Below are 17,163 nucleotides of genomic sequence, written 5' to 3'. Positions count from 1 at the left end.
TTTATATATATATATATATATATATATATATATATATACGCACACAATAATTTTGTGTTAAGAAATAAAGATGTTTTATGGGCAAAACCTTTGTTTCATTTAGACTTCGCTATTTTATCTATCAAAAATTAGTTTAAATTCTCTATTTTATTTCAAATTTTGCAAAATCATCTTTTAGTCCTTTTTTTGTATGTGGTGGTGTTATACTTATCAAGTTTGTGAGAAATATATATACATAGTTCATATTGCTTTCGTATAATAAGTTAAACATTTTACTTTTTTGACGAGAATGTCGTCGGGTTGTATTCGTCGGGTTTTACATATTGATTCTCACAACCTAACTACACAGTCGCAACAAATGGTTTCTGACGTAGATCTCTTCAATAACACTTAGCAACACCTTGTATCGTTTCTTATCTCAGTGTATATGGTAAAGAAGTTTAATTTTGAAAATAATACATGAGAGGACAAGTAAGTCTTGGTTCTTTTATTCAAACATAAAACATATTATTTACATAGTAACTTCTTGTAGAGGAAGAGAATCTTGTTTAGCTACTAATTGTAGCTGAAATTACAACACACATAGGAAGTATTACAAATTTTATTTTGAAAGAAAAATAAAGAGGTTCAATGATATCTTCATCTTCCTTATGAATTGATATATATAGAAGTCTTGGTGGATTTGAAATCTGGACTTCGGACTTGTTCAGCACCGCCAATTAATATTTCTTTCATCTTAATCTTTTTACATAAGATTAAGATTCGCTTGGAGAAATCTTGTATAGCAATCTGAGGTAATTATTCTTCCAATTCTTTTTGAAAAAATCATCTTTTGTTGTATAGATTTTAGCCTCTGAATCAATATAAGTAACAAAATATTATATCTTATATTATTCATATAACATCCCTATAGGTATATGTATCGAGAATGAGCTCGTGGTCATTGAACTTTCCAGATTCTATCATCTACCATAAATTCTATTTTATTATCTAGACGTTTTTAAAGTTTGTGTTTTTTGGAGAAACTCTAACCTAAGAACCAATTGGTCTGGGTTTTTTTTTTCTGATATTACTTTGATATGGACTTCCAATTCACCGAAATTGATCATTCCTTGGTAGGTTCTTATCATAGGTTGTTACAAATAGTATATAGTATCACAAGAAAATTGATTTCTTTATCTTGTAATATCAAATATTATTTCGAATTATCTCCACCCTTTTGGACATATAAGTTTTCCTATTGTATAAAAGTTTTTTAAGTACCTGTTGGACTTCTTGAAACGTGTTTCTCTCCACATGTGACTTATTATATCTCCTTGAAAAGATAGTCTTCTTGATTCTAGTGTAAAACTTTGATTCTTTTGTAAAATTGATTTGTCTTGGATTTGGATATTTGTTTCCTATATTAAAGGAAACTCATTTTTTCTGGATAAATTGTTTGAGCACTTTTTCCAAATATTTCTGGTATTTCAATAAACTTATTTCTAATAAACAATTTCTGAGTGATGTGTATTAGATATAACATATGAAATTTAATAGAAAATAGAATATGGTCTATTATCATATTTTATCGGCCTATTTTCTCTGAAATTTTGATCTGTCATGTTGTAGAGTAAATTACTCCTACAATTTTTCATGCATATAGATTCTATGAGATTGTTTTCAGTATCGAATCTTGAAAATTATCCATTCGTTTAGTGCATATAGCAATGTTAATGGGTGAATTTATTCATTCTTTAAAAGTAGCTTTTATCGTAATCTGGATTGCTTTGATATGAATCCAGAACATGGTTCGTTCTACTTCTATCTTGAATTTTTGCAATTTCTCCTTAATTTCTTTAGAAAAATTAATTGCATCTCCATTCGATTTCCCATAAGTTCCATTGGGATGGTCATTTTCCTTCCGTAGACTTTATAGATTAGATGATACTTTCTGTTTCTTAGACAAAGATTTACAAAGAATTTTTCTACTTTTCCTGTAGGGAATCCTTGATATCTCTGTAGTCTAATGTTTTATCTCAATGACAAGAAAGTGAAACGTGGATCAATAATTGACTAAATCTATTGTTTCATGCAACTTAATGCCATTGTTTTTATATTTTTGAACTTATTGTTTTAAAAGTTATTATCCGATTTTCTCTTATTTTGTTTATTTTTCATGATTCACCCAATTAAGAAATAATAAAACCAAAGCAAAAATAAGAACACGGACAATTTTAATGTGTTTCGGTCTAACCGACATACATCCATGGAGCGACATCCATCTATCAAACAAATCCACTAAATATAAGCATTTACAATCATACAAGAACTTATTCAAATAAAATATTTTTTATTTTCTAATGGCGTCTCTATGACGAATACATTTAGTAGAGTTCACTTAGCGAACATCATTCGTCTTCAATAGCCACCAACTTGAACTTCATTCGATAACATGCAGATTGTTCTCTCTCGATAACATCACATTTGATACGATTGTGGAGCGAGAGGATGATGCCTAGAAAAAGAAGGCATCACTGGTTTTATATGGATGTTAAAATAATTCATTGGAATAACAGTTATACTAGCTAGTTGTAACTGTTGATGATATAAATAGAAAATAAACTTACACTTGTACGTACTCATTCAATTCATATGTACAATTTTTTTTCTTCTATATTTCTTAGTTTTCTCGTTCCTTAATCCCCGTTCTAGAGAGGCTAGCTACATCGAATTACCTCTTTATCAACTTTCCTCTGTCGAGGAATGAATCATCAATGAGGGAACCCTTGTGCACATTCAACAATAAAAAATCTCTCATAACAGAATGATAAATTGACGATATTTGAATCTTGTCGCGGCAACTAATGCAACACGGAATGAACAGATTCGTTTTAGTTCGTTAATTTCGCACCCAACCAACCCGACAAGCTCACAACATAAAATATGCTCTATGCAATAAATATAACTCACTCCTGAGATCTCACATTCTTCTCTCAAAAAATGTCTGAATGAATATCGTACATAAAAGTAACTAATAACAAATCAACTCTAAAATATTTGACATTAAAATCTCATCCACCTCCCTAAACCACACATGGCCAATCTCGAAAATCTTCAAAATGAATAGGAAGTCTCGTATATAGAGAACTCCATAATATCATAGACCGACAAACTCTTTCAAACTATTGCATATTATCTTCTCTTATCAATCAAGATAATAATCTTTTTATCTTCATAATATTTTCAACAATCAAAATATATATTCAACTAAATATATTTTCCAATTATAAATTTTTTTTTGACAAATTAATCTAAAAATGAAGCTAACAGAAGATAACATCTAAGAAAATTTATATTCTTCTGTGGATGCTCAATATCTTGAATTCTTGGTCAGACAGGGGGAAAAAACCTTGTCATTTTGAATTGCTGAGGTACCATATTGTTGAATCCTTCTGTTATTTAATGTACCTGTTTTATATCTTAAAAAACAAAAAACTAATTCGAAGTGCACACGTAAAAAACGATTTAGTGGAAAAATAACCTGAATAAAGAGACCTTAACAGGACAATTAAGGCAATATTAAGAAAATTAACTTTTGATTAATTAGTAAAGGATAGCACATTTTCATATGTCTGAATCTCTCGATTGACCTCTGGCCGAGGTGGTTGCTATCTTCTTGTGCCTCATAATTCTCAAGCTCTGTCTTATTATGTCCATCTCCCTCTCCCTCCTGGATTCTTGATCCTCTATTGATATTAGCTTCGCTTGTAGAATCTCAATTTTCTCTTCTTTGGATCTAAGTTCCTTCTTCAACTCCGTCAACATGTCTTCTTCCTCTGTTTTCCAACACATTCTTTCTTCTAATCAGAAAACAAGAACGTAGATAAGTTGAGGAAGTTTTTTGATTCAACTGTGTATTTTGAGCAATATCAATGTTATTTGTATTGTATTTGGGACGGTGTAAGTAAAAATGTGGGCACTAGATTTGCTGCAAAATCCTTCTTTCCAAGTAATATTACCTGTATGAGTCCTCTGGATAAGATCATCAAGCTCAATCTTGACTGCAAGATAGAGCTGTTTCCATTTCTCCACAGTTTCATCCCTCCCCATTTGCCAACCATTCTCACATTCATCACCCTTGTTTCCCATGCATTCCAACCTCATCTCTTCCTTTTCTTCACAAGCCATTCTCAGTCTCTTCAGCTCCGCTTTCAGTCTTCTCCTATCCCTCTTCCACTCCGCTTGCTTGAGCTCGAAAAAGATCGATTCGCGCTCGTAAGATCGGTATTCACTCTCTCTAATGCTCATCATTTCGTTGATCTCCCCGTGGAGAAGCCTCACTTTGTTTTTCAGACTTTCCACCACCTTTTCACTCGGGTTGCACTTGTCTTTGGTGTGAGAACTGCCCATTCTTCCACTTTCTTTTTCTTCTCTTTTCCTCTTTGTTGAACAATAATTGTGGCCTCTCGAGATTTATTCAAAGTCAGTTATTGTGTTGAAAATGAAGACAAAAAAGACTATGGAGACACATGCTATTTATAAGACATGCGTGAGGGACATGCAAATTCAAAAAGAGAGGAATTTAAATTCATCTAGTCAAATGAAAGGTGAAAACCATTATTAGGAAAAGGAGCAAATCCCAAAGAAGCACAACACTCCCTTTATAAAATCAATAATCTTTTATATATAAAAAAATTTAAACATATTTATCGCATCTGCAAAGAGTTTTATGCATGATTTTCGACAAATATATGGTTTTAAATACCATTAATTTTACAATTTTATCAAAAAAATTGCAAATGCAATTTGTTTTAGAAAAAAAACTTTGAACTAATGAAATTAACCCTTTGCATCTTTATTTTCTCGGGTAGACGCTTGTAAAAGTGGTCCACGCCAAATCTTTCATTTTGAATGAAAAATATTAGTTCAGATGCGCGCCGCCTGCAGGCACATACCGACACCAGCAGAAGTAGTCCTTCGAAAGATTTGTCTTAGGCAACAGGCCCCTCTATCGGCAGAGCTCGGACAAGCTAGTTAGAGGTCGTGCGCAAACATCGGCAATTTTTTTTATATGAATTTAAATATAAATACTTTTTTTTAATATACTTTTCGATTTCAATTTCGCATCGTTCTCCTTAATTTAATTTAATTTAATTTAATCTGTTATATGATGCTTGATTTTTATTTTATATAAAAGGCTCTAATTTTATTTATTTGCTTGCTCGAATCATTATCAATTGTATTGTGTCAAAAGTAACTCGTGAAAGGGGGGGGCTCCCCCTTCGTACATGACCCCATATTCCAGATGTTGACCTTTTTGTATGAAAAATGGAGCCTAATTTGAATAAATATTATTTTGGGGTCGACAAATTTTATATCATATCAACAATAAAATGTTAGAACTATATCATATACCAACAATATAACTTAAATTCTATAATAATCTATTTGAAAAATCTGAATATTCTTGGTCGTTTGAGAAAGAAGGATTCATCCTCTTCCTATGTGACAAGTGCTCCCATGATGCATCAGAATTTTTTTATGGATATCTATTTTTTGGAGTAAGTGAAAAATTGATACCATCTCATGTGTCAATTTTATGAGTTGAATCTTCAACCCGACCTGATTCACGAAAAAATATTACATTTTATGCATGAAAGTATAAATTTTCATGAATAAATCCGTGAGACTGCATGCCACATGTCACAATATCGTTGGAGGATAGCAAAATTAGTATAATTAAATTTAGGCCATAGACAACCATGCATGAACATGATTTTCCATTTTGCAGGAAAAAGGAAAATATAATCTTTCTTGGAAAACGATTGCAAAAGGTTGGTTTTACAATATCAGATAATACTTAGGTCCATCCATTTTAAGCAACAAATAAGAGCTGTGGTGTGATAATTATTTGCTGGTGTTTCAATTTAATATATCAGCAGAATGCTATTACATTGTATTTAATGCCTGGAAATTAAATTAGGTGACTATGACCCGCAAATTGTAACGAGCATCCTATGCAAACCCAAAACTAGAACAAATATATATTTTAATCGTCAAATTATTGATAGTTGGAGTATTTGGAAAGTGACAAATTCTTCTGTACAACTGATTTCGAATATGAATTTTGGAATGTTTATTGGGGGCGGGCATTTAGGGAGATGGATTTGAAATGCATAAGTTTTGATAATATATATATTTTTTTTTAATCAAATCTTAGACCCACATGTCAGTAAAACAAATTAGAATGTAGTTAAAATGATAATATTATTAGGTGAATATGAAATTCATCTTAATTAACATGAAATACTGTATAAATTAAATATGTAAGTGATAGTTTTGAAATTTATAATCTTATTTCTCTAAACAACAAAAATACGTATGAATTCTGTCACGTCCCGAGCCCGGGCCCGCACCTGCGTGACTGCACAATAGGCCCATATAGCAACTACTTCGTATTCGTCCTCGCTTTACGAAAATGATTAACCCAAGTTGCTATAGAAGTCCATTGTAAGCCATTATAAACTCATTTTAAATCTTTGATTTTTCAGATGTGGGACAAGGGTATCACAATCACCCCTCCTTCAGAACGCGATGTCCTCGTCGCGGCCTGACCCCTCGATCCACCAGCACCGAGAATCTAGAGGTGGCTCCTACATGTTCAAGAGGTACATGGCTCCTGTCATGTAGCACTTTGCCCCGCAGACTCAAGAGGTGGCTCCCATGCACGTAGCACTTTGCCCTGCATATCACTTATTTCCCGGTGTTCCATGCCGTTGACCTGGCTCTGATACCATTCTGTCACGCCCTGAGTCCGGGCCCGCGCCTGCGTGACTGCACAATAGGCCCCTATAGCAACTACTTCGTGTTCGTCCTCGCTTTACGAAAATGATTAACTCAAGTTGCTATAGAAGTCCATTGTAAGCCATTATAAACTCATTTTAAATATTTGATTTTTCAGATGTGGGACAAGAGTATCACAAATTTATTTGAAATTCATCGGACCAAACACAACTGAAACATCTCCAAAATCTTATGTCGATGTGTAAATGATTGTCTTGCATTAATATCGAGAATCTAATATTAACTTGTTCTATTTCTTTATATTTAATCAAGCAAACGATCATCATAGTAATTATATTGAAAGGTACCAAAAGTGAAATTACAATTATAACCCTATTTCGAATAATTTATAAAGCTGTCAAAACGTAAAAATTTATGGGGATATATAGAGTGGTCATCGCACATGCTCAGAGGAAATAACACTTTCCTTAACATGTAATAGCAACTTGTTCAAAATCTCGTTGCATGGCTGACGACTTGTTCCAACTACGTGGCTTATGCTTGCAGAATATTGAAATAGAGTTCAGACTGTAAGCTAGTGAACCATAGGGACTTGAAACGCCAATTTTGTTTAGAACTGTATTATTGCTTCCGTTACATGTATCAAAGGTGAGAAAAAGTTTTGCCGATGATCGGAAAAACTAGTGTTTCTGCGAGCTGGTCTGATGGCAGAACTAGATTCACGCCGGAGTCAGGTCCTTGGAAGATCGGTGTGCATCATACAGATCTACTCTAGCTTTTCTTATAGGGGTTAGGACCACCTGACTTGTTTAAAATTTGGAAGATCTTAGCCGACACAACTCATTTAAAATCTTAACTCATATTATCCGCCCCGAGCCGAACACGAAGTCGTCAAACCCATCAAAATGATTTCGATTTTTTTGACATCTCTAATTAACTAATAAATTTACCAAAAAATTAAACAAAATAATTCAAGTCTGGGAAGGTGAAAATTTTAGAAATTAGAAAAGAGCAATTTTTTCCTAGCATTAAATCCATTGAACTAAAAAATAATAATCAAAGTAGGTGGATAATAAGACTAATTATCTCCCAAACTAATAATATTTCGGTCCCACATGTAAATGTTTGGATATAAAATTTAATACTCATACTCAACCCAATATCAGGTTGGTTAATCTCGTGCTCGCCCCAAAAAGATTTGGTTCAGTTCCGTGCTTGGATATTTTGTTTTTTAACTTCGGTCGAATATTTATTTAAGAAAGTGACCTCTGTGTGATTTAAATACACTTGAAAACATTATTTTCTTAAATAAATAGTTGACATTTATTTTACATATTCCCCGTACTTGTACCCATAACAACTAGAAAATAAGATATTATAGCTTTTTTCCATTGCCTCTGCCTTAATGTTCATGAACAAAACAGGGGAATTTGGGAGAAGTTAGTATTGATTTATTTCTTGATATAAAACTTTGAAAAATACACATCTTTTAATAATTTTCAGAATATTAAATGTATAGGTAAACTGAACTGATGTATTTTCCAACAGTCAAACTTCTGTTTATTTATCAGTGTAATTTGTCTTTTTCTGTGAACCAGAAATTTTTGTTCATTGTATGGTCTTAAACCGTCGTTTGCTAATTATTGGTCCCTCTGTGATGACACTGATTCCAGAGTCCTTGGCGAGGATACTTGGGTCGCTGCCGGTTGAAGATTGCAGCAATTGGTACTCAATGTGCCTAGAGAGCAAGAATTGCTCGTAGAGAACTGCGCAATCTTAAATTGGTGAGACTTATCTAATGGTATCGCCTTACAAATTGCTGCATGTCATACCCAAGTTTGCTGTGTGTTTCCAAGAATTGTTGAGAATGTGCACTTGTTAGTTAATTTTAATTAATGTGCAAATCTTAGAAATGACGAACTTATGTTGACTGTGGCATGGAATTGTTAATAAAAAGAGAAGCTAAATACAGATATGTCTCATTCGGACTTAGTTTTCATTAATACTTTAAATGGATTTCTTTAGGTGTTAGACTCCTTGACTATAGGTGTTATTGAGATGAAACAGTAATATCTCCTTCCTCTAATTGCTTAAGCTTAGATCGTGCTGCTGTTAAAAATTTTGGAAAAATTATGAAGAAGAACCAGTCTAAATCAAAAGCAGGTCTCCGGGGTGTCAGCGAGTTTAAATTTACTCTTATTCTATTGATGAAATAGAGTTTCACATCATCAGATGCTTGGTTTCATTAAAAGAACACTGCCATTGATCATTCAAAAAATTAGAAATAGATAATGCTAAAAAGTTGTTGATACCAAACCCAAAAAAAAATTTATTATAAACCCATTATAATTTGAGCAAGCTCAAGTTCAAAAAACTTTGAACATAAATTTGAACTTTTTTTGAGCTCGATCTAAAATTTTAAAAATCTTTTTGATTTGTATCACATATTTTATGGAGCATTCAAAAGTTCTGATGAATAAATTTTGTACTGAAATTGCAGATAAAAAGGGTTATTATTTAGTTTTGGCATTTTTACTTTCTGTAACAATGAGGTATCTGCTCAGTTAGTTATTCATAGTTTGTTTTATAGCTCTCAGCTTGCAAGCTTACATTTAGTATCTGTTGTGCCATAATATGATTTTAATATTTTTTTTCTGAATAACTCAAGTTTAGAATTTGTAAGTGTTCAAATTTGTTTACAGCGCACTCTTATCAATTTGTTTTGTTAGCTTTGAAAAGAGGACGATTAATAAACTGTAAGTTTTTCCTTGGTCTGTGTCAGGCTGCAAAGGAAACAGGTGCACTTCAAGAAGCCAAGGGCAAACTAGAAAAGCAATGAAGAATTAACCTGGAGATTGCAGTTGGAGAGACAAATGAGGGTAATGGTTTTGTTTTATATTACATTTGAAATTTATATATCCTTCACGTGGAAGTTTGGTTTGGCTATCAAATCTTTTTTCTTTACGAGATATGATCATGAGAGAGCAAGACGATGATCTTTTATCTCATGACCCGAGATTTTGAATCTGTTCTCGTTAGGCTGACATTGAGGAAGCCAAAAATCAGGAAAAGATCTATGGAATCTTTCAATAGGTGGACTTGATGGGATGTCCCAAGTTGAGGCCAAGTATCTAGCTTTGCTTTTAAAGCAGCAGTTGACTGCTTATGTTGAAAAGATCTATGGAATCATTCGAGACCATACTATGAAAGAATTGGCTTCTCTCGTTTCTTTGTGCATCCAGGTTGAAGCATCTTCTTCTTTTTGGGAAACATTTTCCTATGAGTTGTTTACCCACGGGGACTACTTTCTGCAGATTATCACGCCCTTGCTTGTGGAACATGGGTGAGATGTTTTATTTTAGCTACCTTTGTCTCATTCATGTGAATATGTAACTTCTCCTGTCGTATTATCCGAAGTTTTGGATAATAAAATTTGTTTAAAAATGCTGATTGAGTAAGCGACGGTTAATATTACCGCGTGAAATCGGACAATAACATTGCTGCCCAGGAGCTTTTACTTGTATTTTTATTTTTTTATTAAACCTCCTTCCATGTATAGATAACTATCTCTTATCCACGGGAGAGTGAAAACATGTTCATCTTTACGACAGACTTGCTTCTTGTCTTTGAGAAAAATAGAAATTAATTTGAAAATGCTGTTTGGATTAGAAATTGAGTCATTTTCGAAAAACTATCAAGAATATTCCTCTAGGATCATTTGCTCATTTACTTCTTTTTTTCATGACCTGTCTGCTTGACAATAATTTTTGTTTGGTACAATTTCTCTTTGCTTGTGCTGTTGATTGGTTTCCGAATTTCAATGTAACACATTCAGACATCCATAACATCGAGAAGAGACTCTTTTCGATCTTCTACTCGATCATTCAACGGCAGTTCTTGAATAAGCCATCGGCAAAGCGACATTGATTGCCTAAATGGTCTTCTCACTGAAAGAGAACTTTGTAAGTAGACATGACTTTAAATTGTTGTGAGATGTCTGCTCTTTATCTTATGGAACTTGTTGTTTCAGGTTCCTCCAGTAGTTGCCAAGTAAATCTTCTCCCAAATTTTTCCTTTTATAAATGTGCAGCTTTTTAATAGGTAGTTCTTATTCATTTCCTGATAGTGTTCTGTTGTTATATGCCACTGGATTTACTCTTGTAGTTTTCTTCACTTGTTTCTGCAGCCTTCTCCTCTGCAGGGAGTGCTGCTCATTTAGCAATGGGGAATATATAAAAACAGGCTTAGCTGAGCTAGAACTTTGGTGCTGGCATGCACGAGAAGAGGTAAGACAAGACTTTCGACTGTTTGACTAGTATAGTTAGGCCTTACTTTCATTACTGACTAGTTCAAGTCACGTGGTATTATCTCCTTATATGACATGCTTGATTGTGTATACTGGGACCATTTATGCTTTTGGATCAAATGGAGTCTGCACGGGATTCTCATTGATTAACATATACCACTTGACCCTGTGATCCAATGTTAAATATTTCATATGGTTTGTATCACTGTGTATCTTCAAATACCAGGATAAAGGTTTCATTGCTAGACTTTCTTTCTGTAAGTCTCTTGAATATTTATGAATTCATCTTTAGATTGCATAATTTGGCCTCATTTACAGTATGCAGGCTCATCATGAGATGAATTAAAACATTTATGGCAGGCTGTAGGATTTCTGGTACGATCTCTTGTCCTTTGGCTGTTAACTTTAACTCTTCTTTGAATGACCTAACATTGTTGCAATATCTTCACTTACTGAAAAATGTTTTCTAAGAATAGTTGGCTGTTGGACTAAACATCTAAATTCATGCTCAGGTCATACACCAGAAATCTAGATTAACTCATGACGATCTCACAACTGATCTCAGCCCTGTAAGTCTGTCTCGATGTTTGGGTTCCTTTTTCTTTCATCGGTTTTATTTTGGATCTATTATCAGTCTCTGTTGTTTCTGTCTTTTTTTTATATTTTTCCCTTGTCATGCTTCCCTTCTGTATTTTTGTAAATGAGAATCTACACTCGCATGAGAATTTTATTTATGCGTTATCATCTTTTCACAGCCACTAAGAATCAAACAGCTTTGTAGAATCTGTACGCTTTATTCGGATGAAAACTATAACACACGTAGTGTATCTCCAGATGTAAGTTTCATCCACCTTATTCTTCTTGTGTTTTTAATCTTTTTTCATATATCTAAACGTTGTTGACCCTGATTTAAATATTGATTACTCTGATCGCTTCAACAAGTGTATTTCCCCACTTTGCATTGATTCTCACCAGGTAATTTTCATCAATCAAAATAAAAATTTAAAAATGGGTGCAATATTCAGTATGACTCATGAGGTAAATCATTCAAAAATACATTTGACTTTTAAACTTTGATTAGCTCGTTGATATGATCTACCTGCATATGGAAACAACCGTGATTTCAGTTTAAAATATATTTTCCATTAACAAGAGGTTATTATTATTTTTTCCATATATTTTATTTTTTGATTTTGGGGTATTATTTATATTTATTTTATTTTACAGGATTCACACATATATGTAATAATATGTTATAAAAGAAAACAATTATCATTATTAATGTATTCACCTACCGTATTAAATATTTGAAACAATCAGAAAATAAATATGCAATTAAATGTGAATTCTTTCAATTTATTTTTTAAAATTCAAATTTAAATTTGATGTTCTTTGAAAATATAAACTTAATATACATTGATTATATCATTCTATTTAATTTCGATTATGATTTTGAGTTGTGTGTTACTTTTATATATTTAATTTTTACTACTATATATCATACTAAATAAAAAAATTAAAATTTTAATATAATATTAGGTTTTTCAATTTTTTAAAAGAGTGTCGTGAATTTTTTTGTTATATTAACTGTCTCGTAAACTATTATTATTTTTATGTATCTTAATAGAAATTTAATATATGTATCTTAATAAAAAAATTTAATATAAATATTTTTAACATGTCCAAAAAATAATTAAATTTTTAATCAAAATTTATTCATCTAATAAATGATAAAAAAGAAATTGAATTTTTTAAAATTTTTATTTTTTGTTTAAAATTTTGATAAACAAAATAATATATGATTTTTTTTAATATTTTGTTCTATTCTTTTTATTAATAACAATTTCACTTAAATAAGATAAATAAGTTAATTTAACGACAGAATCTTGTGTATTATTTTAAATGACATAAATATTTTGATATAATAATTTTTTTTATAATAATATTTAAAATTTAAATATACTCATTATATTATATCAATAATTTTAAATAATTATCCAAACACTGATACTTACTAATTTAATCATTGTTACATAAAATAACACTTCGTACATCGTACATCGTACGGATGAAATACTAGTAATAATAATAATAAATCAAAGAAAAACAGAGGGAAACTGCAAATATCTTCCCATAATTAATGTCGTTAAACAGAAGGGACTAATACGTGGTTTAATATGACTTAAATTTTTACCAATATAATAATGAGAACATAAAATATATGACATTCGCATTATCTATGTGAATTTTTTCCATATATTTTTCTTAATTTTTTTACACACATTAGTAGGTTTCTTGTGAGGCGGTTTCACGGATCTTTATCCATGAAACTGGTAAACCCTACCCATATTTAAAATAATAAGTAATATTTTTGACTTAAAAATTAGTTACCTAAAATAGTATAATGACCGATAACAAAAAATTTAAAAAGAAATTTGTTGGTTATATATGACAAAAAATATAATTTTTTCGAGCAAATTACACTCAAATAAAACAAATATACACGGCGATATGGCTCTTGTAGTTTAGTGAACACAATGTAATTTATTTAATACAACAAACATCCAATTTATTTTCCATTTATGTCATTATCGCCAAATAAATTAGTAATAAGTTGTAGCTGATCAATAGATAATAATTAATATTAGACTGAAAGGATCATGCTAAGGTTCCGAGAAAATAATGGGCCTACCCAATTATGTGAATTGATTTTTATTTTTTTTTGTAATTATATAATTCATTATCGTAGCTAGATCTCTAATTCTGATCCATGTGATATTTATAATTGTAATATTCGATTATAAGTTGAATAAACCATCAAATATTTGCAATTTTTTTTAATATATAGTAGATTGGATTGACCGTGGAACTAAAATATTTAGAATTTTAAATGGTGAAACTTATTTTTAAATATATATATACACACACACACACACACACACACACACTAGTGCATCGACGCACGCGTTGCGTGCTTGTATAATATTTTTTTATAATTCATTTGATTTATATTTAAATGAGGATCAAAATATAATTAGAAGAAATAGTGAGAGACTACACTGTAATTTTGATATATAAATTAAAAAATAAAAAAATAATATCAGTAAGAATTGAACCTATAACTTAAACCCAATGAAACAATGACTTTATCCGCTTAACTACATATAACTTGTATTAATATTTTAACATTTTATTAATATATATAATTATTAAAACAGACCATGACACCAAAGTTAGTTACTCTAAGTGTCTCAACCTTAATAAAATAGTATAGATATATATAATTATTAAAACAGACAATGACACCAAAGTTAGTTACTTTAAGTATTTCAACCTTAATAAAATAGTATAAATATATATATAATTCGAGGATTTTCATATGTAAATGCGACAATATCGCTCCATGTTTAGATGCGATGAGTGTGCATGTCTATGTCTATAAATTAATCAATTTAGGTCATTAAAAAGATTGAATTGATTGAAGTTGTTGATAAAAATAAACAAATTATTAGGTAAAACAAAATGGTGGGAAATTAGATATTTTAAAGGATCGATTTGTACATGGGACCCTAAGCTAATCAAAATTTGGCTCCATGCCAATCATTTTTATTAGTATAATATGTGAAGATCGAATCTCTTAAAAAAAATTGCTTTTGTGCATGGAAACTTGATTGATTGTACTTTTTTATTTAAAAAAATGATAATATTATTAAATTATATCCAGAATTAATAATTAAATTGGAAACGAAAGTAGGAGAAGATGTGGCTTATCCCACAGGATCAGTCATAGAAATAGCTTAATGTCCTAGCTAGAGCATGTGAATACAATCTGATTTACTGATTGAAACGCCAAAACAAAACGTCAAGATGATATATTTCTAGTTAGGGTTTTACAATCTTCTATACAAGAAGTCATAAACACGAAGAATCCATCTCGGAATTGTTTAGTCATTCATGTTATCGAATTTCAATTTTAATCATGTATCTTCTTATTTTTGGTAATTAATTTTGACATTTTTCATATGTAGTGTTGATATGACATTATATACGTCAGTGTCACATTAACGTCGCATTTGTGACACATCAGCACCACGTTGAAAAAAACTAAAATTGAGGGGGAAAAACAAAGATAAAAAACTAAGACTGAAATATGACAATATAAAAAATTAAAATTATGTGTGTGGGCACGAAAATTTTATAGGTTTTCCTCTTTGATGAAGAAGATGCACATAGCCTACGTAACTGTTGATTTGTAGTGAATTGTTAATTAGGTAATGATATATGGTTGGCTATGTTCTCAGATCCAAATTCATTGGATGAAAATTCAAATTTGCATGAAAAGAAGAGATTCAACTAATTAACCAGCTAACCTAGCTAGCTGATGCACATGTACCATGCTTAATTAATCATTAATTCGTTATTTCAATTTAATTAAGGCACTATTTGATTATAATTGACTTATAAATCTATTATGTTAAAAAAAAATTTGAAACCAAAGTAAATCAAATCTATCTTGTGAATATGTATGAAACTTAAGTATATGATTTGCGTTTGTATATGACAAGTATTCGATCTTATAATCTTATGTTATCTTAGACGACGATTCTTTCTTTAACTCTCCTACCATTACGTGCGTGCTTTTCTTGATCGGCTTGATTTGACGAGATCGATGAAGTTCATAAATTTAAATTCTTGCATGTTATCCAAAATGGTTTGATAAGAAATCAAGCAACCGAAAGCTTCCACACTCTATAATAAACAAACGAATTAATGTGGAGTCCCTTTCTATAATTTTATTACATCATGAGGCTGCTACAAAAATTATATACGTACGAACAACGGTTAGCACTTGGCTGTCAAAGAATTGGGACCAAATATTATAATTTTACCAATGTCAACGTGAAATTTGTAAGTAGGTGTTAGATAGTACAAAATTAATGACTTTAATATTTATGGCTAACTCGTATATGTGTGTGTATATATATATATGACAAAAATTTGTGTGAGACGGTCTCACGGGTCGTATTTTGTGATATGGATCTCTTATTTGGGTTATCCATGAAAAAATATTACTTTTTATGCTAAGAGTATTACTTTTTATTGTGAATATCGGTAAGGTTGACCTGTCTCACAGATAAAGATTCGTAAGATTGTCTCACAAGAGATCTACTTTATGTATATATGTGTGTACACAAAATTTTCAGCCCATGCAAATTTCTATCATAACATTTAATGTAGGGGGACGATTATATATCACGGTATTAATGTGTGCTTTATTACTAGGTGGTCTCAATTTCAATCATATGTAATTTATTATATGTAATTTAATTTGTATATTTTGTGTGAGAGAAGCCTAGAGGAAATATATGGTGTGGATGAGGAAACCAATTTCGGAATTTCACAAATATCACTCACTGTTTTATTTTTCATACACAAGTTAATCCAAAATTCAAAAAGGAAAAAAAAAACCGATTAAAGAGTTCAACTACATATTAATTTAATTCACAAAGAAAGAAAGATATATGAACTCACTAAATCAGTAACCACAGTTACTAAAACAAATATATAACAAAATCTACGTTACTAACACAAAAATCTTATAATATTAGAACGTAATACGTGTATTATGGCATATATATAATAATAGTTTTGATTTGTTGTACATTCACAGTGCATATTTATTTTATTGGAGAATTACACCGAAACGATGCCGATCACGATGATAATAGTACCCAAAAATGCAGAATAAAATAATCAACAAGAACACAAAGATTTACGTGATTTACCCAAAAATAGGATATGTCCAAAAAGCACTGAAACTTTTATAACTGGAAGAAATATTACAACAAATGTATACACCAATACACTCAATATTTCTCACTCCCAACGAGGGATGGCAATGGGACGGGGCGGGGGCGGGTTTGCCATCCCCATCCCCGTCCCCGGCCCCTAATTATATTCCCGCTCCCATCCCCGCACCCATCCCCGGATCTATCTAATCAGGGAATCCCCGTCCCCGAACCCGTTTGAAATACCCGAATATTATCTTTTTTAAAAATTATATATATATA

At 31.2% G+C, this 17,163-nt stretch overlaps 1 protein-coding gene and 1 long non-coding RNA gene across 12 annotated transcripts; one reads left to right on the top strand and one right to left on the bottom strand.

Moving 5' to 3' along the window:
- Positions 1–3,338: 3,338 nt before the first annotated feature.
- Positions 3,339–4,563, bottom strand: LOC140985072 (uncharacterized). 2 transcript variants are annotated; one of them, XM_073452817.1, is made up of 2 exons: positions 4,002–4,563; positions 3,339–3,839 (listed from the first exon to the last, which is right to left on the bottom strand). In XM_073452817.1, the coding sequence occupies exons 1-2, from the start codon at positions 4,390–4,392 to the stop codon at positions 3,607–3,609; spliced, it is 624 nt and encodes a 207-aa protein (XP_073308918.1). In that variant the 5' UTR covers positions 4,393–4,563; the 3' UTR covers positions 3,339–3,606. The 2 variants fall into 2 exon arrangements, with proteins under 2 accessions (XP_073308918.1, XP_073308917.1); XM_073452816.1 differs by having other exon boundaries at positions 3,348–3,842; positions 4,002–4,547.
- Positions 4,564–8,335: 3,772 nt separating this feature from the next.
- On the top strand, positions 8,336–12,071 carry LOC140984143 (uncharacterized). 10 transcript variants are annotated; one of them, XR_012176559.1, is made up of 8 exons: positions 8,336–8,570; positions 9,569–10,129; positions 10,622–10,748; positions 10,817–10,887; positions 10,973–11,072; positions 11,418–11,467; positions 11,605–11,661; positions 11,848–12,071. It is a non-coding gene; the product is annotated as an uncharacterized lncRNA (long non-coding RNA). The 10 variants fall into 10 exon arrangements; XR_012176557.1 differs by having other exon boundaries at positions 11,411–11,467; XR_012176558.1 differs by lacking the exon at positions 11,848–12,071 and having other exon boundaries at positions 9,569–9,665; positions 9,826–10,129; positions 11,411–11,467; positions 11,605–11,841.
- The last annotated feature ends 5,092 nt before the right edge of the window (positions 12,072–17,163 follow it).

Source organism: Primulina huaijiensis, chromosome 9, assembly GCF_012295235.1.
Source record: "Primulina huaijiensis isolate GDHJ02 chromosome 9, ASM1229523v2, whole genome shotgun sequence".
Lineage (NCBI taxonomy): Eukaryota > Viridiplantae > Streptophyta > Magnoliopsida > Lamiales > Gesneriaceae > Primulina > Primulina huaijiensis.
The sequence above is the reverse complement of the archived record's forward strand: the minus strand, read 5'-3'. Positions and strand labels throughout refer to the sequence as shown.

What these genes read in the sequence shown, in the direction of transcription:
- LOC140985072 (XM_073452816.1), bottom strand. Translation starts at nt 4,392, where the DNA reads ATGGGCAGTTCTCACACCAAAGACAAGTGCAACCCGAGTGAAAAGGTG. An exon ending in TATCCAGAGGACTCATACAG is followed by an intron (nt 3,843 to 4,001) that starts GTAATATTACTT and finishes TTTTCTGATTAG; the next exon opens with AAGAAAGAATGTGTTGGAAA.